General features: G+C 38.4%; 1 protein-coding gene across 9 annotated transcripts in view; it reads left to right on the top strand.

The window, feature by feature from the left end:
* Nucleotides 1-23,812, top strand: part of PDE4D (phosphodiesterase 4D) — a 710,048-nt gene that overhangs the window by 503,884 nt on the left and 182,352 nt on the right. For all 9 annotated transcript variants that reach the window (XM_026498401.4, XM_026498405.4, XM_057306966.1 and 6 more), the window contains exons 3-5: nt 670-706; nt 9,074-9,147; nt 13,311-13,360. In XM_026498401.4, coding sequence (XP_026354186.1) covers nt 670-706; nt 9,074-9,147; nt 13,311-13,360 — 161 coding nt within the window. The remainder of the gene's footprint in view (nt 1-669; nt 707-9,073; nt 9,148-13,310; nt 13,361-23,812) is intronic.

The following is a 23,812-nucleotide window of genomic DNA, read 5'->3' as shown; positions in this document are numbered from 1 at the left end:
CTTCCTTGCCTTTCCTGGTTTCTCTGAGACACGTCATGCTGAGACCTTGCTCCTGCATCCCAGGCTCGGTGTGGCCCACGTTGCTGCAGCAACAGCACACATGGGGTAACATTCCCCCATTAGCTACAGCAGCGGGACGTGAGTCAGTCGAAAAGTTTCGCTGGGCTTTTATTAGTGTATGATGCAGTCCCATGTCATCTACAGTTGCTAGCCTGTCCAAAACTCACACACCATGATGCGGAACACCCGATGCTCATCACCTTCAAATGTTAGATAGTTCAGGGGCCTCTCACTGAGGCCACTGCAGTTGCTAGCTCCTTCCACAGCACCCCTTACTAATGTCTATGATAAGAAGCCACAAGTAAAACTCAGGCCCTGCGGCCCAATCTCTGTTTCTACTGTTGTATATCCTGTTCATGTAATAAGCAACAGTGACCTCGCTTGATGATCAAGAAGCCCTTTTTAACCCAGGCAGCTGGACAATGGTTAACATCCCAGAAGACATTTTTTCAACCCACTGGCTGGGAAGAACATATGCTGAAGAATAAGGATGGAATTACTGTAATTCTCTCTGGAAATTTATGAAAGCTCAGCTTATTATTTAATATTGATCAAAAGTGGTCCTAGATTTATCATAATTTCTAACACAGGATTTGGTTTATTTTTCAGACATGGAGATGACTTGATTGTGACTCCATTTGCTCAGGTAAGCACAGTTTGGTGAATGGGCAGGTTTCTCCCAGATGTGAAAATTTAATTTGGGGGATTAGTTCTGATTCTTAATTTCATTTTAAGTCAGATGCAAATACAATTAAAAATTCTGTGGTTCATTTAAGTAATTCAAAGGCAATACTAGAAAATGTGACCTTAACCATATTGGACTGCTTCCTATAAACCCATAGACCCAAAGAATGTCTTTGCTTTCAATTACAAATTACCTAAGTGACATATTTAAATGGGACCATATTTCCTTCACTAATATAAACACTAGAAGCAGAGGGCCGTATCATGGATTAAATTACATTTAGTATAATTAGGTACATGATCAGTGCTTGAAATTTAATATTTCAGTTCAGCCTGATGCTTTATTTATTCCTTTTTTTATGTGTCATTTGTACAGATTTAATTTATCTGTATTTGTTCTTTTTTAGGCATACAAATCATGAAAATACTTTAACCACATAACATAAATACTAGAAGGCGATGAAACAATCTAAAGCATTTGGAGTATATATACAATGGATGATAGGCGGATATTCTTTGTAGAGGCCAATGCTTTGCCACCCTAGCTGCACATTAGAATCACCTAGAAAGCTGTTATTCCAGGCCATATCCCTGATCAACTGAATCAAAAATCTGGGGGTTGGATCGAAGTACCTGTATTTTTTAAAGGACCAGTATTTTTCCAGGAAAAGTTGAGAGTCACTGGTATAGGCAGACTGGGAATGGGATGGGATATTACTGATTTAACCGGGGCATAAAACAGGCTTAAAGCCAATGCTAACTCTAAAAAGAATTGTTGAATATTAGGATACAAGTGATCCAGACAGATTGTAAAAATGATAATCAGGGCTAATCATAATCATAATCAAAACTAGTTCTAGTGCCTTGGGCAACTCATTTAACTTCTCTACGACTTCTTTTTTAAACTGGTAAAACTAGACGACTTGCCTGGATAAAGGTAGACTTCAGTTCAAACCCCATCTCTTCCTCTTGCTCAGTGAATGGCCTTGGGCAAGTCACTGAACTTTTTCAAGTCTGGTTTACTCCTCTGCTAAGTGAAAGTTCCAAGGGAACCCACTTCATGAGGTTTATGTTAAAATAATACCAAGCTTGTAAAATGCTCAGCATGATTTCTAGAAAGTGAGATGAATTTTAAGTGTTGAAATTGGTAAGGTCTCTTTCATCTCAAAAATGTTATAATAGGTGTTTTTTTAAATACAAAATGGCAGTGTTTGGATAGTAGGATTATGTGTAGTTCTTCCCCTTTTTCAAGTTTCCTGAAATTTTGTGATTGCTATAATTCAGACTAAAAATTTAATGAATCCATAAATGACACACCATATAATAGTGATTTTTTTCATTACTGCAGGAAATTAGAAATAGAATATGACCACCATATCTTTAGAAGTTAATGTTTTGTTTGCTTAAGGTTTTGCTGGAAATCATAAATTCTTTCTAGTATCTATATTTCTGTGTTCAAAAACATTTACAACTCTTCACATTTCTAATCACATTTTAGGATAACAAGATCATACAAATTTAGGGATTTTTAATTGATTACTATTGAATATCCATAATTTTATTTCTAAGAGCTGAGAGCTGGGTGAACAGTTAAAATCAGGAAAAGTAACATAAGTAACCATCACCAAACAGAAATAATCATTCCAACTATAATTTGTTCAGGTAGTTATTCTTGCTTCTAAGTAAAATCTCTAGATATTGTTGTAAGAAAAAAAAAATATATATATATATCTAAATATATAGTAAAAAATGAAAAAAGTTTGCATAATACTTATCTCTTACTTCAGGTAATATTTCTTAAATAATTATAAATACTTTTATTTGATAGATTTTTTTTCTCCAATAGATAAGTTAATAAATTTGATTTGGTCCTTACCATCAATGGTCTTAAATTCCTAGGAAATCTAGTCTTTAATATAATTAGACATATTCTGTAGTGTACCTCTAAACTACAAAAAAACTAACAGAATTTTAGTACACTGAGAAATACATACATATGTAAAAAATTGTTTAGTCTATGTTAATAAACTATTAAAATAAATATGTATACTTAATACATTTGAAACTAGGACTTTGAATATAAACCAACTCTGTGTAATATGTAGGCATATCTGATGCCTAAAAATAATCTGGGATGTATTTAGAAGAGTTGCTTATGATTAGCTTAATGATTTATAGCACCTTATGGAAGGTGGTTATTGGCCCAGAGGCTGCAGATTTTTTTTTTTTTTTAAGCACTTGATATTTTGCACAAATGGCCTTTTACTTGGGTATATATGATCTGGAAAGCTATACTAGAATTAAAAAATTAATAAAAAATGAAAAGCCTGTTAAATCCTCAACAGTTTCACCACTGATAGGGCATCTTTGGGAAAGTAGGTAAGAAAGAAGGCCCAGGAGCAGCAGTTTGTCTATGACCTTCTCTTAAGCCTTATTGGACACTGTTAGCATATGTTGTTGACCTAACCAATAACATCTCAAATTTTTGCATTATATGTAATATTTGCTTTTATATATTATATATAATGCTTAAAATAAGAGATGTTTATGTCACCTGAAGTGACATAGCAACATTATTTGGCTTAATATACCATAGTCGCTTTTGCAAATGGACAGGAGACTTGATTTTAGACACGTCACTCAGGGCTATATTCAAATAGGCCCAAGAATTATCCCTTTCCTCCAGCATGCTTTGGAATTTAGTATTTCACACTAAATTATTCTGGTTAAAAAGACATACTGCTTTTGGGGGCTCCTGGGTGGCTCAGTCAGTTAAGAGTCTGACTCTTGACTTCAGCTCAGGTCATGATCTCAGGGTCGTGAGAATGAGCCCCATGTCGGGCTTTGTGCTCCACAGCGTGTCTGCTTGAGAATTCTGTCTCTCTCCCTCTGCCTCTCCCCCCACTTCCATTCTCTCACCCTCTCTCTCTCTCTAAAATAAATAAATAAATAAATAAATAAATAAATAAATAAATAAATAAATAAAATATTTTTAAAAAGACACACTGCTTTCAAAATAGAGTTTTTTCCCTAAAAAGTTTAGAAAAGAAATATAAGGAAAAGGAAGAAAATGAAAATTTCCCATAATTCCAAATCCCCGAATAACTAGTATGACCGTTCACTTTATATCCCCCTCAGTATATTTTTGTTTGTGTATTTTCCTTCCCATAGTTCTTAATAACTGGCCTCACACTGTGGGGGTCTCACTGGTCAAAAGTCTCCCAAACCCACCTCATCTGCCTCCACTTGAAAACTCATTTCTTTATGCCTGAGTGCCTCTCCAAAACATGAAAGCATCCCTCCCCGTTTTTTTTTTTTTTTTTTTTCCCAGTCTTGGTTTCCTGTGAAGCTAAGAACAGAATCTTGTTTTAAGAGAATTTAGAAAGGCATCCAAATTGATGGACAGGGCTGAGCCCTAACCCATCTGGGATAGATGTCATCTTCAGAAAGGGTCGCACACACTGCTTTAGGTCGTGTTCCCTTGTCTCCAACATGGTCAGGGTAAGAAATTCTTGCTGGTGTTTAACCTAAACCTTTTACCACTTCCAATTTCTTATGTTTCTCCTATAAGTTCAGAATCCTTTTGGTCCTTAAAAAAGTGGCATTTTTATAGATGTGATTTAGTTCATTTTGAAATAGTCTCTGTTTTTGTTGAAGTCTTTGGTGTAGGGACTTCCGTAGGCACGAGGCAGGTGTTGACAGGAATCCCAAAGCTGTGCCACATGCCGCTCCACAATTGGCGTTTTCATCCCAAAAGTCTAGTAACAGTTTGGCCAGAGTTCATTAGGGTGACTAAGGAATACCAGCAAGTCACAACACTGATGACATGTGGGAGACTGTGCTTTGTACTCAGTTGCCTCTGGCCACACCCACCCAGATCCGTGATATGGCTACATTGTGAAACTACAAGTCAATTAGAATTCTCATCTTGAAGTATGGACTGTTAACAGAAGTGGAATATTTGACTAAGGAAAAGACAGAAAATACTCAACTATTTTCTAGGATCCCTGGAGAACTCTCATGTTATTCAGACTAAGGTGATATGCCTGATTTAAATCTACAGGGTAGGAATAGATGAGTCATTTTAACTTTAATCAAAATACAGCATCTGGGATAATTTTGTAAAAAACATACTAGTCATTAACACTATAGAACAGTACTATTCCATTTGGTAATAGAACATTGCCAGTATTTTTTTAACGTCCCTGAGTGTCCCTGTCCCATTTCACCCAGCAGCAGCCACCTTGTGGCCTCATCACAATCCCCAGGTTGATGAAGCCATCTGGCGTCCCCTGCTGGGCTCTAACAGAAACTCGTCATCACATTTCAGTTGTTTTGTTAGTTTCACCTTGGATCTTTCATTAAAGTACAGCTAGCATCTTTTATAATCAAAGTACTTTTTAGATCGAACTATATGAAATCATCAATATTCAACCTTTGTTGACATACAAGAAGAGCAATTTCATACAGTTTAGCCAAAACATTCCTAGTAAAGGTTTCTATCAAAATGATCTTTTTATATTGTAAGTAATCATAATTTGACTCCATTTTTTTGGTTATTGTTGTTGTTTGCTTGTTTTGTTTTTGTTTTTGTTTTTTCTGGAAGTAAAACCAAGACGAAGAATTCTTCCTCCTTCCCCCCCCCAACATCAGTGGCAACTCTTGCTCTGTGTTTGAGCACCATCTAGTGACATGAAGTGTATTTGTAATGAAAAACAGTCCTCAAAATTCGTTGTTTACTGTTTAAGCCTCGGGTTTTTAAGGAGAACGTTGTCTTTTTTGTTTGTTTACAGCACCCTCTTTAATCTTTTCAAGTAATTGTTACTATAGAAGTATACAGTGCTTTTAGGCTATATGGTCAGTTGTTTAACTTTTCAATGAAGCCCACATTGTTCTGCTATTTTCAGTGAATCTTATTGGTTAATAAATGTTAAAAGTATTTAAGAAAATCTGAAATTAGTGTGTGTAAATAACATGTAATCCCTCTCCTGAGCCAGTACAGGGTCCATCTCTGCCACAGTTTTCCATAGCACCATCACCATTTCTTTCCTAAAGTGTATGGATTTCTCATCATTTCAAACGTATTTTTGACCTTGACTGATTACACTTTTGCTTGGAGTGGCTGAGGATAAAGAAATGGCCTTATTTTTGTAACCATTGAGCTGTGTAAGGGAAAAACCTCAAGGTTCTTTTTGGTTAGCAAGCATTAAGGGGTGGAGAAAAGTATGGGAGCGTTAAAGCCCTGAGGACAGTTCTTAAAAGGTTGAAATCAAGGGGAGTGAGAACTGCCCTAGAGCAAAAGCAAAGAATTATGGACTCCTGACTCAAGGGCTTGAGTAAAACTGTTTCCGGTGCTTCCCCACAGCCTATAGAACCAAATGCCTCACTCTGTAGTCTGCAAGACAAGTGAGAGCATGAAAGACTAAGTGCATTGGTGATGGAGGCACCTAGAATCAGTCAGCTAAATCTAGGGCAGTGCTCTCCATAACATTTGTCTGGAACTTAAATAAATAAAAAGATTTCTTTTTATTTATTTATTTGAGAGAGAGAGAATGCGCACATGCGAACAGTGGTAGGGGGTAGATAGCAGGCAGAGGGAGAGGATCCCAAGGTGACTCTGTGCTGAGCTCCGAGCCCCTCAAGGGGCTTGATCTCTCCACCCTGAGATCATGACCTGAGCTGAAACCGAGTCAGCTGCTTAACGGACTGAGCCACGCAGGTGCCCTGTCTGGAACTTTTATTATACTTCTGCCGTTATCATATGTGTGCCATAGTGCAGGATATAATAACCCTTAATATAAAACTTATAGAGTATTATTTGTCCTATCACAAAAACAGTGGTCTAATACTTGCACACACAAGGGATGATGGATTTACAAAATTATGTACTGCAGCAGTGTTTATAAAAACAAACTTTAGGAGACTAACCTAAAAGTCAGTTGGTAGAGGGGACAGGCAGTTGAATGCCTGGAGGGAGGGGCTGGGAAGAAAATTTCTTTTTCCACTTTTTATTTGGAAATTCTTCATACATGTAAGAGAATATATCTAGTGACTATCTAAAATATAAAAAAACACTAAAATCAATAGTTAAAGAAATAGAACAATACCAATATTTTTAATACCCCAGAGCATACTTCCCTGATTTCATCTACCTGCCTCCTCTCACAAATAACAATAATTTGAGTTTTTCTCTTTTTTAATAAGAGGTATACATTCTACATTCTACCTTTTTATTCTGTTTAAATTCTGTACCATGTGAAGACATAGATTATGCAAAAGAAATACATTAAATTTATATTAAAAACTGAAACAAAATCATCTGATTTAACATTTTTATTGTAACAGAGTCGAAAAACAACTATAGTATATCTTTCATGAACCAGTGTTTCCTTTCAAATGAGCATAGAACTTGAATTACCTGCAGCACTATTTCTGTTCACGTAGGTGTCAAGTGCAGTGCACTTGCTATAATTTATTAGAACAAAGTTCTCAGAATTCTGAGGTTAAATTTTGCCTAGAAAAAGGAGCATTTGGGGAGTGCAATCATCTTATTAAAAATGTTTTCTTAGTGTATTTGATATTCAATTCTTAAAGCATAAATTAGGCCTGCATGATTTAATGACAGTGGGTCATTTATCAGATTTATTTCTGCATCATTCAAGATTTCATGCCTAATAAAGACAGCGTGCTCTGATGTCAACAGTTGGCTATTTGAATACTCCGTCATAGGCAGCGTGACCTTTCAGTGCTGGGAGTTGTTTATATGTGATAATGAGCCAGGTTTTTCCAGTGACTGAGTTAATCGTGGTTGGCACCTCAGGAAGCACCGTTAACTCCTTCAGGGGATAATGCTGTAGGTCACCGTCCCAGGGCGTAAACAGCACCCCAGGGACTTACAAGAATTAATGCCAGTTTCAGAAATGTCTGAGACATTTTCGTCTTAGAAAAACATTTAGACTGACTTTAGTCTAAATCAGTGCCAGATGAAAACATTCTGGATATAGTTCTGGAACACTTGGAGCAATTGTAAATTTGCATTCCTCACCCCGCTTCGTTACCAACGATAGGCATTAAATAAACTCCCTGTGCATGCGCCAAATCGTTAATCAGATAGCATGTTGCCATAATGGGCTAATATTCGTTGAGTGCTGTTTGCCGGGCGCTGTCCTTGGCACCTATCCTGTCATTTCATATCGTCTTCACAACAACCCGCAGAGAGAGCTATCACTATCCAGGGTTATAGAAAAGGAAACTGAGGTACACAGAGATTATGTAACTTGTCTAAGTTCACAGAGTAAATACATAACAGAGTCAGGTCGTCTGGTTGTTATGTAGTACCTCATAGGACATTTGAAATCTATGTTTTAGTGCAACTTCAACATTCTTGTTTTCACCCAGATTACCTATAGTCTCACCTAATATAGGCTCCACCCTGGGGAAAACTTGCCCATCCTAGTGGAAAGGGAGGCAGGTAAAGCCATTGTAAATTTTCTCTCCTAGTCTTACTTCCAATTCTTTTGCCACCTTCTAGTTGTACTAGAATTAGAAAAAGAAGGACCTTCAGAGGTGGGGGGAGGGCATACTGGTTCTGCCTTATGTGTATGGGTATGTTGTGTCTACGTGTTCATTTATCCAACACTTTTTTTTTTTTTTTTTTTTTTTAGTATCTTCTGTGGGCCCGGCTCTGTGCACATCAGGGTGGTCCTGTTTTATTTGAAAATGCATCCCTAAGAATCTTACAATTAATGAATCAGAAAACCTTAACAAAGAAAATAATTTCTCTTTACTAGATAGATAGCCATGTAGCAAAGGTAAAAAAAAACAATTTAAAATTCACCTAGCTTTCGGACTTTGAAAGTCTAACATTCTTGGTGAATGTTTGAGGAGAATTTGGGGAGATATATATATATATATATATATATATATATATATATAATTTTAACACTTAAAGTGAAAGTTTATTATTTTATATTATACTACTTCAGATTTGCATAAAATGTAACAACACTCCATGTATATTGCCTGGGATAGTGTTCTGGTGGCTGAGGAATCCAGGAATATTGTGGAAACTGTTGCTACTGTCACCATATTCCTAGACAATGAGGAGAAATGTCTGGAAAATCTTTGGAGTCTGGCCTCCCTAGATTTCAAATAGATACATGCAAACTTCACTAAGGGCTAGAAGATTCTTTAGCGGTATATGAAACTAGGTTGCAAGCAATACCAGGTTTTCACTTAACAAACTACTTTTTCAAATCACCAAACCATTTTAAATTGCACTAAAGATGGCCGTACTCCAAGTAGCTTAAAGAATCCCTTTTTGTTGTAGGTCTTGGCCAGCCTGCGAACTGTACGAAACAACTTTGCTGCGTTAACTAATTTGCAAGATCGAGCACCTAGCAAGTAAGTTATCCTTTCCCCACTCCTTCTTGCTGAACTTTTAGTCGGTGTTTTCTCAGTTTGATTGAACTCAGAGCAATGTATTAAATTTCTCTGAGTCGTTGTCATGTTGTCTAACCATTTACACTAAGTCATAAGATGTCCTGTTAATTTTCTATTAATACTTTATAGTGATGGTTCTAATATCAGAAATGAAGTAGTATAAGAAATAAAGATGATGATTGCATCCGTCAGAAATCATCTGGCATAATCAGTCCTCTGCCCAGTTATTTACACTCAAGGTAACTTTATAGTTCTGCCTTACTTCATAAATTAACCATGGGCAAAGGATCTCATCAAGACTTAAAGTCAATCCAAAGTCGTCCTCTTACTTCTAAGACAACAATTACTTGGAGAAGCATCATATCATACCAAAGATCTTTGATTCCCCTGCTGTTACTGAATCTCAGATCAGGAGTGTCATGGAGCAATTAATAAAATTGTGGTGTTTGTGGTAACAGAGGAAGCAGTTGAAAGAAGGAAAGCTGAGATGGGAATTGGTTATTATTAGGAAGTGCTAATAAAGGCTAAAAATCTAAAAAGAGAAAATAATTTTCCACAATCAAGTGGAAAACTGATTATTCAAATGCTCTTATTTTGACAATCTATTGTTAATAATAAACAAAAAGTTATTAAAATTTTAACTCCAAAGAAGTTTCCAAAAGAATAAAAACTTTTTAAATCAATAGTAAGAGGACAGGGAATAGAAATATATTTGGAATTATAACTTATCTAAGTGTATAAAAGACTATGAAAAATCTGAACTTTCTATCCCTTAATAATGTAATTGACCTCCCCAATTGATATTTTCCATGATTAAAAAAAGCTTTGGCCATTATGCATGCATTTCCTGTGATAGAAAAGGTTTTTAAAAAATCAATATACAAGGCACAATGCAAAGAATTCGAATGAGACCCATAAGCTTCAGTCACTTGTCGTTTTTTCCAGGTCATGAATTTTTGCAGTCCTGTTTCCTCAGTTTGAATATTTCTCACCTTCTTCTCCCCACCCCAACCCCATCCATTGCATTGACTATAATTAATTCTTTAGGTCACAGCTTAAGTATAATTTATGTGGGGCCATTGTCCCTGACTAACACCCAACATACACACATGTCCACAGGTCCCAAACTTGAAGGCATGCCCTTCCATGTCTGTCCGATAGCAGCCTGCACCTAACTCGTATGTTAGCACAGATCCCTCTGTGCTGCACGTGCCTGCTTACTTGTCCGAGTGCCCCTTAGGATCGTCAGTCTGCCGTGAGCAGGGGTTGTACCTGACTCACACGTGTACCCTGGGTGCCTAGCGCAATACCCGGCGCAGAGAGATCACTCTGCATGTGCTTGTTGGCTGGAGAAATGAGCTGATGATGTAGCATGTGGAATCAGAGGGTGTACTTGGGGTATTTGTTCATTACCAAACATGTCTTCTGTGCTCCAGGGCCATAAAATACCACACTGACCTCAACAGCCTTGTGGGGCTTTTGGCATTTGGTAACTCAGAGGTAAGGTCGCCTCCTCTTTGGAAAGTCTCAGCCTCACAGGAGACATGAAATTACTGGTGTCACTCCCAGACTTTTTAGTCCCAAATATCCAGGAAATCCAGTCAAGGATTTTAAAAGGCAAACAAGAAACTATATAATGCCTTTACACTTCCTTCAGACATGGTCACGTGGGTGACAGCACCTAAGCCTGTGGCAGGCAAGCAGTTGACCAGACATGTGTGAAGGCATCAGACTGGCCTTCTGTCTCTAAAGAGGTGGCCTACAGCCCATTCCTTGCAAGACAGAAGTTTTCCACTGATTTACAAGGACAAAACAGATTAGAGGGAAAAGACCAGCTAGAGGAGGATAAAAACTCATAGTTTATGCCTACATTTGACTTACTGTATGCCCAGTGACATCTTACCAAACAATATTAGCTGATAGACTCTAAGTAAAGCCCTTTGTGGTCTCTCTTTTGGTTAATGCAGATTTGTGCCTCCTTTTCTGATTCAAATCAAACCAACCTCTTCAGGTATCAGAATAGTAGGATTCAGTCTACACCCCGCTAAACTCTGCTGTGTTCAGTGACAGTGAAGTGGTTATAACTCTGGCCCATCACATGATGACCATGAGGGAATCAGAATTTTCCCTGCTGGACACTTACAGTGCCACAAAAACATTTCCAAGCTGATCCGTGGATTTTATGGAAGGCATGTGCTACCTTGCACAATCCACCCTTTTTGTTTGCTCCAGGAAAGGAGTCAGTCCAGGAAGAATGCATGTGAAGCCTAGCCCCTGTGGGTACTCAAATGTGCATTGCTGACCTTGTTAGCCTACTCTTGGTTCCTCTCACCTTGCTCTTTCAAGCCTTTGAGATTTTCAATTCCAGAGTGAGTTCTGGCTCATTCTTCATTAAATCATTTATCACGGTAACCATGGATCAAATGATTAATATTTTCTGCTTGTCATTGCTTGTTGAAATGTCAAGTCCCCAAGTTGTAGGATTGATATTAAGATAATAAATAACAGGTTAATAATTTGGTTTTCCAGAACAGTAGAAAAAGTGTAGGACTATTCATTTGATACTGTTTTCAGATAAAATGCTTCCTAAATTTTCAGAGAGCAAGAACTAAATAAGCTATAAATTATTTAAATAAACTCTCAACAAGGTAACTATTTATATAGAGATCTATTTCCAAGTAGCAATTTAAAGCATTAACCTTTCTGTTTCATGAAGCATTAATCAAGTTTAAAATTTCCTCATTTCATTTACTAATGAAAACTAAAATAATTTCGTAGTCAATTTTGGTGCATTTCCAGTCAAATGCAAAAACTTCAACCCCAAACTGACATCAATAAACTTAAGAGCAGTAAGACAGAGCCAGATACTGACTGGAAGCAAGGTAGTGAGAATTTACAAAGCACTAGATTGCATTCCCCAGTTAGGAGATGTGTCATCTCAGGAGAGCAGATGTGAACATGGCTTTGCATGGGCCTGCCATTTGCACAGATGCGTGGCTGTTAGTCCAGTTTCCCCCAAAGCATCCTAAAAGTAAGGCAGTGTAGCAGAGCGCTGGCCCTAGAATCCCCTGCTTTAGTTCAGATCTCAGCTCTCTTCCTCTGAACAAGTGATTGAACTTCCCAAAGCTTTGTTTTCCTCACTGGTAAAATTGAAACAGTGAGATTACCTGCCTTAAGGTTTCTTTTGAGGATCAAGGTAGATTATTCATCTAATGTGCTCATTTAGCACGGTGTCTGACACACAATAAGTGTTTAGTAAGTGTTGGTTAAATGTTAAAAGATCACTAGGCAATATTTTAAAAGCTTCCAATTGTAAGTAATCACTTTATAAAGTTGTATTTCATAAAGGGTATTCTTTTTAATATAATATATTAAGCATTGATTGAGTACTGGATACATTGCTCTGGGCTCTGTAGAGAATACAAGTTAGTTTTATAGCAGGGTATTTTGTGTCAAGGGGTTTATAATCATCTTATGAAGCTTGGGAAACATCTGAAAACTTAGAGAACACAAGATAGAATCTATTCAAGTCTCTTTAGTTTATAGTATTTCTAAAGTCTCTGCAGCATCTATTTGGACAAAGCATTAATATACCTCTCTAACAAATGCATCAGAGAGGTTTCTTAATATAAGGAAAGAGAAAGAAAAGGGTTTAAATAGATTCTCTAATTTTAATACGGTTGACAAGGAGTCATTCACTTCTGAGAATCTGTGCCAAAAACAAAAGTTTCTCACCACCGTATTTGGGAAACAACTTGTAGATTGACTGTTTTTCAAATTCACCAAGTCTGTATTTGCTCTGTAAGCCCTGGTTTAATGGAACGTAGTCAATCAATAGGGGGGTCCTCCTCCATCATGTCCCTGTGACATTTACTTCAGCTTTATTTGCCCAAAGTCAATCACTATGAGACTTAACTGTCTTCTTTTTTGACATGTGTGATCTGAACTATAGTGCCAAGGGTGCCTGAGAACTTAAGTGGCTAGTCTGAAGGAAGTCTTCATTTGCATGTCCTAACTTAAAAATAATTCTTTAAATTAGAATGACATATCTGAAATGACTAGGAGAGTCCTCAAATTAGCACATATCACTTATTTACTGATTTGTACTTTTCTCTCTTTGTCAGAAGATCACCCATGTGCAACCAACCATCCATCAACAAAGCCACCATAACAGGTAAGGAAGATCTAGTAGCTTTCTCTTCTTACGTTTAGAAAGAAACCCTATCTTCCAAGGTTCAACATAAGACTAGCGCCCATTTTTATATTGCAATTCTGTAATTTTAAAGAAATTGATCCTTTTTCTATTATCATTTCTCTCACTGACCCCACAAATTGTCCATTTAAGTTATTACTTGGGAAATCTTTACTGATGCGCCATTTTTAAAAACCATTTAAATCTGTGTTTGTGCTAAGCTTAACATTGCTCTGGGCATTTGTATTTTAAGAGACAGTGTTACTTTCCAAATGTTGATCATGTTGCTTCCAGGCTTATGCTACCAACATGATATTAATGTGTGGTAGTTTGGTTTAAGGAAAGTGAAAGCATAAATAAAGGGGACCCTCCTGGTTAATTGATATCCCGTTTGTGTGTAGGAAGGAACCCCATTCCAGTAGTCCTGATTAGGACTCAGAATTGAGAAGAAATTTACTTTGGGAGGGGAGAGAAAAAGTAATTATACAACACAGCAAAGTTCAGTGAGATCAAAAGAGCAGATGTTTGGGGAAGAAAAGGGGAAGCAAGGATGAGAGACATAAAGGGCAAAAAAAAAACACAAAAAACCATCCCGATTCCTATTAGTCTATTTTGGACACGGGACTTGACCTCAACTGAACCAAAAACAGAACAAATGATCTCATTTTGCTGAACCTGAAACCAAATTGAACTCATTTAATCATTTCTTGAAACCCCAATTGATTCATTAAAATAATTGCCTGAAAGAGCAAACCTATGTTTTCTAAAATTATTACCAGAAGAAAATTAACATAGTCTCCAAATTAGACCAATACTTCATTTGATTCAAGTGCCTTCCTTGGACTCCAACTCAGAATATTCTGAGAGCTCCTTATTAAGTTATTAGTGAGAACACTTTGCTTGAAAGTTAACTTCACTGTTCAGGTCAGCACTTTTCCTCTGGTCTCCTTTGTGGTCACTACCTCAGAGTTGATTCTGGAACAGTTGGTAATGTAGTTCTTTTCTGCAAGTCTCTTGAATGGGATTTGTACTTCAATGAATATTAAACTGTTGATTCTCTTTCCCATGCTTATCTTTCAAGATCTTATTGGTGATAATTTTCAACTGTCATTTCATAGTGTATGCCTGGTCCACCAGTTTTCTTCTTTGCCCTTGGTCGAGAGGTGGACAATAACTGAAATTCCTATATATCAAAATAAGTTCTTTGAATAACAAATTTCTTTCCAGAAAGCCAAATTCAATGTCAATGAGCTTAGCCTACACGGAGATAGGGGTATAGAAGTGAATGCCTTTGTCTCTGTGCACTTGCCCTTTACGTTGAGGGACAAGCAGACCAATCTTGGTGGGCATGCAGCTGGGGATTCTGGTTTGAGAGACCGCATGGTAGCTCGTCCCCAGCCCTGCTCTGGGCCCTAGATCTGACCCCTATGAGGAGGGGCCATTCTCCCACCCCTGCTATTTTTGCCATAGGCAGGACTCTGACATTGTGGTTTGAGCAGAATGCAGTGCTATTTTGGTTCCTGAAAGCTTTTGTAGCTTGAGGTCACATAGGAGCCAGCCCCCCAGGAGCATCATCCCCGAAGAGCAGCTGCAGGTACCAGTGGAGATTGCTGTGTCCATCAAGAAGTGGGTGGTCAGCGGTCCGGGCAGCTGTCCAGCCACCCTGGCAGATGCCTGGAAGTGATTAAAGGGAGAGTAATTGCACTCAAAGGGCACAGACTTTGTCTTAAACACGTGTGAGAGACCCTCTAGAAGCTCCCAGAAATGTTCACATAGTACTGAGGCCCAGGAGCAGTACCAGAGGGAACTGAAATCTGGGAATTAAGGTTAACATGGCCTCATTTGTACCCACAAGCTTCTGACCTGGGGCCTAGGGACAATGGGGCTACAGAAATATCTTATCTAGGAAGGGAAACTAATTAACTGTCATTAACTGCTTTAGTGCAGCCGTGTTCATCACAAAGCACACCAGGAAATTAACTAGAAAATGGAAGTCTTTTTCCTCGCCCCAGCGTAGCAAACCAAGGCAGAGAAGTGCAATGGAGGGTAAGGGAATGAAGGCAATAGCAGGGAAAGATTCCCCTCTCTGAACCCATTCTGGAAAACCGGTCCCTTTAAAACATAAACTTCGACAGAAGTAAGAGTTAAGACCCACAGAAAAGTGAATTCCCTCCCTCAGCAGCTGACTGTTCAGGTCCTACCTCCAAGTTCACTCCCCCTATTGTTGGAACCCAGCTACATCTCTGTGGCGGTCCTGGGAAGGGCAGGGAAGAGTGTTAAAAAAGTCAGTGGGGCATCCTTTACGATGAACTTGACCTTTTTTGATATTTTGTTGAGGATCTAGAGGAAAAGGGTAGCATATGGCGAAGTCCATGAAGGGTCCAAAACGCTGCTGTGGCAACACCTCCAAGGGTCCTTGGGGGGCAGCCCCATAGAACATCACTGACAGGAGTCCCTGGAATTGTGCAGTGTGGGTGCTCTGCCTGTCTAGAATTCAAATCATACTCTACCATGCTAGCTGCATGGTCCTGGGCAGGCCACATACCTTTCTCTGTCTCGGTTTCCCCATTTATACATTGGTTATCATATGTCATACAGTTATTGCCAAATTAAATGAGTTCACATGTGGATGCTCTTAGCATAGTGCTTCACAGAGTAGGCCTCAATGCATCATTTTCTCCTTTGCCTTGCCCTTGTTTTTATTCTCTGGATGTAGAATGAGGGGTGATGGAAAGAATAGGGCAGAGATGAAAGAAGAATGAGAGAAAGCTTGCAGGGACATGAAATATGGACCCCCCCCAAATGGTCAAAAGGGACATACTTCCTTGGTGCCATCAAAAATGGTCCTTCCATTGTTCCCAGTGCTGTGTCCCTTCCTCTCTTCACTGCCACAGACATTTTGCCTTTGTGCCATGGGCAATAAAGTGTGGTTCAGAATCATTTTCAAAATCGAACAACTTACATTGGAGTAGTAGCTCTTTGAAGGGAAATAATGAACTCTCTATAACTTCTCCGTAAATCAACTGTTTTTTTTTTTTTTTTAAGAGGTAAGAACTTTGCCAGTCTTCATATGTCATGCAATGTTTTCTAAAGCTTTCTCCCATAGAACTTAGAATCCCCTTTTCCCCTTTGAGGTTATTCCAATTGGCATGTTTTAAAGCCAAAGAGGTTTGATTTTGTATCATTACAGTTAACACATATAAATCACTTGGCAGTTTTTGTTCCCATACCTAATAGGTAAATACATAGTTCTAAAATGATCTCACAATTTTTTAAAAAGTTTCCACATGTACATATACAAAAGAGTCTTATTACTAAATAGCTATTTCATTCGTTACTATGATGTAACAAAAACGCGGTGTTGGTATTTGGAGCTGGAGTGCAAAGCCTGTGTCCCTCCTTTGACGAATGGAGACGTGAGTAGCTAGCTCTCAGTGCTGTGGAAGAAACTCAGGGAGATCGGTTAGACAAATACCAGAAGTCATCATGTTATGGGTAACTCACCAAGTGCTTCTTCCTACAACCCTAATCCATGCCTGGCATTTGTGTTGTTGTTCTTAAAGCTAATTTGAAAACTCAGAAGGTAGAGGAGGAAGATGGTGATGATGTGTCAGCTTCTCTGGAACATTTCATTTATTATTGTTTTTAAATAGTAACAAAAGGACATTTTTAGGAATCCTCGTATTACTTAGAATAAGGCTCACCTGCCCAGGCAGTAAAGAATAGAACTTAAGAGTGTGTTGAAACATGAGGGGGCAGCAAAGCGTCAGGGATGCCCAAGCCATCACTATCGTGCTGTTCTGTATTGGTTTGGGAATACAGCCATGTGTCTTTGGACAAAAGTAGTCCTTTTGAGCATTTCGTCGTCAAACGACGTTAACTCAGGAAAAGTCATCTCATAAAACCTTGTCATGTCTTCACAATACCACTTTTTACTATGTTTCTAATTTCCATATTTTCGATTGCTTTATTTAATTATTTTCAATAAGGATTTTCACACAAGAATGTAACTCAGGGAAAATTTATTTAAGCTTCTCTATTGTAAAGATGAGAAAACTGAGGGGCGCCTGAGTGGCTCAATCAGTTACACGTCTGGCTCTTGATTTTGGCTTAGGTCATGATCTCAGGATCGTGAGACCAAGGCCTGCAGTGGGGCTCTGTGCTCAGCACGGAGTCTGCTTAGGTTCTCTCTCCCTTTCCCTCCGCCCCTCCTTCTCAGGCTCTCTCTCTCTAAAATAAAGATGAGAAAACTGAGACCTCGTTAGAGGAAATGCTACTTAGACATAGATCCAGGAATAAGTATTTCTGAGGCCAAGGGCCTTCTTAGACCCCTGTAAAATCATCCATCTTAGTAGGGTAGCCTTCAGACCCACCATAGAAGTATATATTTGAGGAAAGTAAAAGAGGAATTAAAGGATATTATTGTGATGATGATATTATTCTGAGCAATAGATAGAGCATTGTATTTCTTGTATATAAACTTGAAAATTAGAAAATATCATGTCCCACCTTCTCACTGGACAGGTCTTTATATTTAGAGCTGTCTTGATTATATTCACTGAATATAACTTATAGGCCCTCAGATAAGTAGAGCTTGGTGGTCTAAGGCAAAAGAATTTTGGCTCGAGATTTTAGAAAATACAAGCTTTTCTCTCCAAGCAATAAAGTAAGTATAAGTGCTTAGACTTTGGGGCGCCTGGGTGGCTCAGTCGTTAAGCGTCTGCCTTCGGCTCAGGTCCTGATCCCAGGGTCCTGGGATCAAGCCCCACATAGGGCTCCCTGCTCAGTGGGAAGCCTGCTTCTCCCTCTCCACTCCCCCTGCTTGTGTCCCCTCTCTTGCTGTCTCTCTCTCTCTGTCAAATAAATAAATAATCTAAAAAAAAAAAGTGCTTAGACTTTACTTGTAGAGGGACACAGGTGATGCAGTGACAAGCATAAAACAAAATTGGTTTTAGTTCAAAAAATTTGGTGTAAGTCTCTACTCTGTGTTTTTTTATCCTGAATATTCACAACTCCTTAAAAAATGACTGTGTTCTAAGTAGAATTTAGTCAGTTGGTAAGTAGAGGATTTAAACAATAAATTATCCAAATAGATTAATCAGTTAAAACACAATGAGAAGAAACTTGACTTTGTATGTTTATTGTTCTTCTAAAGCACAAACTTGCCTAAAATCCAACAAGGGGGGGAAAGAAACAAAGATATTTACCTGGAACAATTATTGTGTTATTATCTGCACTAATAATTTAACATTTTGAGCTTATTCAAGAAATGAAGCCAAGAAAATATTTTACGGTAATAATGACACTAGGTACTTGGGTCCTTTTAAGTCTGTGTGTGTGTGTGTGTGTGTGTGTGTGTGTGAGAGAGAGAGAGAGAGAGAGAGAGAGAAAACAAGTAGTGTAAACAATATAAAAAGAAAAATATGTAATACAATAGATAATAACTGAAGGCAAGATCTGCATAAAGAAGGCAAAAGGGGTGTAGGGGGTGAGGCCCGAGGAGACACTGAGCTGAAATGTGTGATAGGACAGTGCGTGGAGGAGGAAGAGGACTCAGCTGGTCCACGGAAGTCCTCATCCACCAGTAGCAGCCACTGCTTCATCATGGAGTTCCTTTTTCCCCCTTTCATTTAGTAAAAGCAGATTGTAATAAGATGCTAATAATTGTAGAAAATGAGAGCTCAGTTAGCTTTTTTAGGAATGTGATTGAAAAGTGCTGAATACATGTGGTTTAATAACTTGAATGAAAAATTGATGAAGATTGTGTATGTGAGTGCTTGTATATTGACTTTTTGGGAAGTGTTTTGCTTATTTTACTTTTATACTTAATACATCTAATGACTATTGAGTGTTTAAATTTTTTAAGTCAGGGGCACCTGGGTGGCTCAGTCAGTAAGTGTTTGACTCTTGATTTCAGCTCAGGCCATTATCTTGGGGTTGTGAAATCGAGCCCCACATCGGGCTCTGTCCTCAGTGTGGAGTCTGCTTGTCCCTCCCCTCTGCTCCTCCCCTGTTTGTACACACTCTCTCTCAAATAAATAAATAAAGTCTTTAAAAAATAAATAAATAATTTTTTTAAAAGCCAAAGGAGATTACTTTTGCAAAAATTTGAAGACTTTTCTGGAAAAAGCATCAAACTAAAAGATTTGCTTAAATGCATGGAGTATGACTATATGACTGTTACACTTACAATCTTTTAGAGGTATAAAAGTCTGTTTTCTTTCTTATAAGGTAATGTATTTTGCCTTTTTTTAGTTTTATTTAGATTAGTAGAAAAAAATATATATATATATACTAATATGTTAAAAAAAACAGGTCTGACACAGTGACATTTCGACCAGGAATTGATTGACGTCATACTTGGTTTTTTAAGCAGTGAAAACAAATGCATAATCATGGGGAAAAATAATTAATTGAATCTCTACTGCCTGAATATCTGCTCTGGGTATTTTGTTATAACTTTAAATGACATAATTAACTGAGATTGCGTATTCGTTTAATCAGCACAGTAAAAATGTTGAGTCAAACCATATAGGTCAAAATCCTAGCTTTAGTTTTATTAGCTGTGTAATTGTGGTCAATTTACTTAAATTCTGTAAGCATTTATTTTTCTTAATCAGTAAATCCTAAGTCAGTGATTGGAACCCAGAATGTATTTCACAAATGGTAGGTACTGTAAATCCTATAATTTTTTTATTATTATTATTATTATTATTATTATTATTATTATTATTATTAATTTGGTGAACAAATATTTTCTGTGCCCCTTATATGGGCTGCAATAAGGTAGGTGTTGGAGATCAAGAGATGAGTAAAATGCGACTATTCACAGTTGAGGGGAGAAGGAATCATGAATAATTATGTGCAAGTGAAGGGCCATGATTGAAGCAACTTCAAATACATGTGCTACCTATGGAAAGCTCCCTGCTGAGCTTAGAAGAACACAGCGTTCTGCCTATAGTTAGGGGATGATCGCTTGACCCCAGGGGACCAGCAGGAGTAATATGTGGAAGCATAGAATGCCCGTCAGATCAGGGGAGTGGGGACAGTAAAGGACAAAGAGAGTTGGAAGTGTATGGACCAACCAAATAAGAGGCTGCAGGAGCAGATTAAGGCAGTGGTATGAAGAGTATTGAAAGCCAGCATTGATCATGGTGGACTTAATTTAAGGGCAAGGGAAAATCATCAATCATTTCTATGCAGAGAAGCAAGTATGTATTTTAGAATGACAACATTGGAAGCAGTATGGAGAACAGACTGAAAAGGGGTGCCTGGGTGGCCCAGTCTGTTGAACATCTGACTTTTGATTTTGGCTCAGGTCTCGATCTCAGGGTTGTGAGATCAAGCCCAGTGTCCGCTCCATGGCGAGCATGGAGCCATCTTAAAATTCTCTTTCTCTCCCTCTGCCCTTCTCCCCCCCACCACCAAAAGAAAGAAAAAAAAAAGAAACAGAAACAGACTGAGAAAGAGCAGAGGCAGTCCCATACTCATTAGGAGGCTGTTATCTGTCAAGTACATACTAAAGATAAAGCTGCTCTGAACTCGGATGGTGGTGTGGCCAGTGAAGATGAGGGGGTGGATTCACAGCTCTTTCCAGAGACCAAGTTGAGACGACTTGGCAGTTGATTAGCTTGAGGAATGATGGGAAAAGACGTGAAAGCTTTAGTCATATACACAGATGTTCATCACAGCATATGCATATATGCATAAAATATTGAAAACAGCCCCAAATGCTAAATAATATATGAATTCTATTTAGGTATAAAAAATTCTATAATAAAAAGGTTTTTAAATGATTTATGAGAAAATTTTAATCATGTAAAAGTGCTTCTATTTTAAAGAATACATGATAAAGTGCTAAGTGGGCATTAGGCACACATTTAACGCATTTTAATTATGTATAATGGATTTAATTTAAGACATTTCTTAGCTGTTGACTAGTAAGTAGCAAAGGCAGATAGCTTTACCATTTTACATAGAATTTAGTGACAAACACTAAATTTGCCTCTCCCCACCTGGAAAAGGTGCTAATGAGATGCTGCCTGATGATATTTCAGTATTAGGGAGCCAAAGTGAAGAATTAACTGTATTTTCAAATAATAATATCCTTTGGATAGGACAGTCCCGAGTCTGTTGAAACTGAGCCTGTGACACCTATGGGTGTACTGTTCCATATCATCCCAGTGATCAGCAAAGCTACCATCAAAGAGAGGATCTGAATGTCACCCAAGTCCCCTGCAGCCAGTATCCCTTCCTCACAGCCCCAAGTTTGAAAAGGACAGCATTTCCCAAACCCACCTGACCAAAGAGATCACCAGGGGATGGTGGAAAACAAATATAAAAGCACGGATTCCCAGATAGTGAAGACCAGAATCTTCGGGATAAGGTTCACGATCTTTATTATTAACGAGTGGTAACCATTTGGTCAGCCAAATTTGGGGGCATAATGCAATACTGAATGATGTGGGTGAGAGTGCCAGTGTACAGCGTTGTCATGGGATTGCTCATAATTTGCTGGAAAATCACTGTTTTTCTGGAAAGTGTATTAGTGACACCCACACCCCCATATAACAAACAATGCAGTCTAGGATAAACAAGATACTATGTGTGAAGTGCTGTGTGATTAGGAAGGAAAGACAAGGTGATATTATTATCAGTGCAAACCACGTCATCATGGTCGTCATCACCAGGCTGTCATCGCTGTTATCTCAAAAAATGTATACAAGATTTTAATTAGCCCAGCTTGCTCTTCTCCTAGAAGAAAATGAAGGATCATGTCCATGTTTGTGTATGGGGGTGGGAGCGGGCTTGGGAAATGTTATGTTTGGTAACTGTATCCTTTTTGTCTTCTTAGACACAGTACCAAGTTTCCTTTAAAAAAAAGAAAAAAATGAAAGAAAGAAAGAAAGACCAAAAGCTGCATTCTTAAGTCGCTCCCTTTACCCACAAAGTGCTTCCCACCCATGTATGCCTTAGAGAATATTCTAGGCCTACTCAGAAACACATTAGTGTGGTGGGGCAAAGTAATGAAAATTCCTTTGGGTCTAATTTCCCAAATTTTACTGGTTAAACACTGAATTGTTTGACTCCATGAATCAATGGGGAGTTCACTTCTGGCAGCCTTCTTTTACCATCTAACAAAATGTTTTTTGTTTATTTTTTTAAGAAAATATTTTTTAAAAATCCATTGGATATGTCAGGACTACTAATATTAATAAAAGGTAACATTTTCTGACATTTAATATGTACTAAAGACTTGACGTGCATAATCTCCTTTAAATTTTATGAGAATCCAATGTACAGCTGCAAATGACAGAGTAGAGGTTGTAGCTTACTCAAAGGCATATCTTTAAGGTGTCTCTTCTTTAGATTTATTGACATGTGCACAAAAAAACACACGATCTCTTGTCATCTGCCTCTCCCCTAGGAAGGTTATTCCCTGGGAATGTCTTTTCTTGTACTTCTTTTCTTTCTTTCTTTTCTTTTTTTTTTTAAAGGAGAGCAGAAAATGAATTTATATGGTCCTTTTACTGAATGGATATGAATGGAGAGTAGGACAAGAGGACGGCTAAGGTCTATGGATACAGAGAAACCTTTGGGAAACCCTAAGAACTCAGTTACATAAGCTAAAGAAGGGATTCCTGCCTGGGACATAGAATTCCTTGAGCATTCTTTAATTCCCACAGTCCTCTTTATGACTCCTCTGAACTACCTGTTTTGGTGAGAGTGCCCAGGGCGGGAACTTTCGTTGGGAAAAGCCCGCATGGTCTGTGTGAGAAGTGCCTCAGATGGAGTATGTCAGAAGTTTGGAGGCAGAGGCGCCTGGGTGGCCCAGTGACTTAAGTATCCGACTGTTGGTTTCAGCTCAGGTCATGATTTCGGGGACCTGGGATCGAGCCCCACATCGGGCTCCACGTGCTCGGCACGGAGTCTGCTTGGGGTTTTCTCTCCCCCTTCCTCTGCCTCTCCCACTCATGCTCTGTCTCTCTAAGATAAATACATAAATCTTTTAAAAAATTAAATAGAAGTTTGGGGGCGAGGCAGCGCTTAAGACTCGGCCCTCACCTTGCTTCTAGGGCCACTCACTCTTAATCCCTGAATTAGGAGTTTCTATGGAGGGATGAGATTCATCATCTCTTTGTTGTAGATTCGCCATAGGCTCTTCATACCCATTATCATTTTCTTGGGTTCTATTTCTAGCCATGAAATTCTGTAGCTCCCTGTCCCCCCACATGCACTCCCTCTAGACATGTCTGATGTTTAAATATCCAGTGCTTTTCAGTGTGTTATCCTTTCTCTCTTTTGCGTTTCTCTCCCGGCACTGTGGGCATTGTGGGCACTGTGGAAGTACTTATAGTTCACTGTGTTTTACACACCTGGTAACACAAATGGATGCTTATGACTTCTTTCTGATATGTTTCTGATATTTGCCTA

The sequence above is a fragment of the Ursus arctos genome, unplaced genomic scaffold, assembly GCF_023065955.2.
Source record: "Ursus arctos isolate Adak ecotype North America unplaced genomic scaffold, UrsArc2.0 scaffold_5, whole genome shotgun sequence".
Classification (NCBI taxonomy): Eukaryota; Metazoa; Chordata; class Mammalia; order Carnivora; family Ursidae; genus Ursus; species Ursus arctos.
Note: the sequence above shows the minus strand (reverse complement) of the source record. Positions and strands in the feature narration are given on the sequence as shown.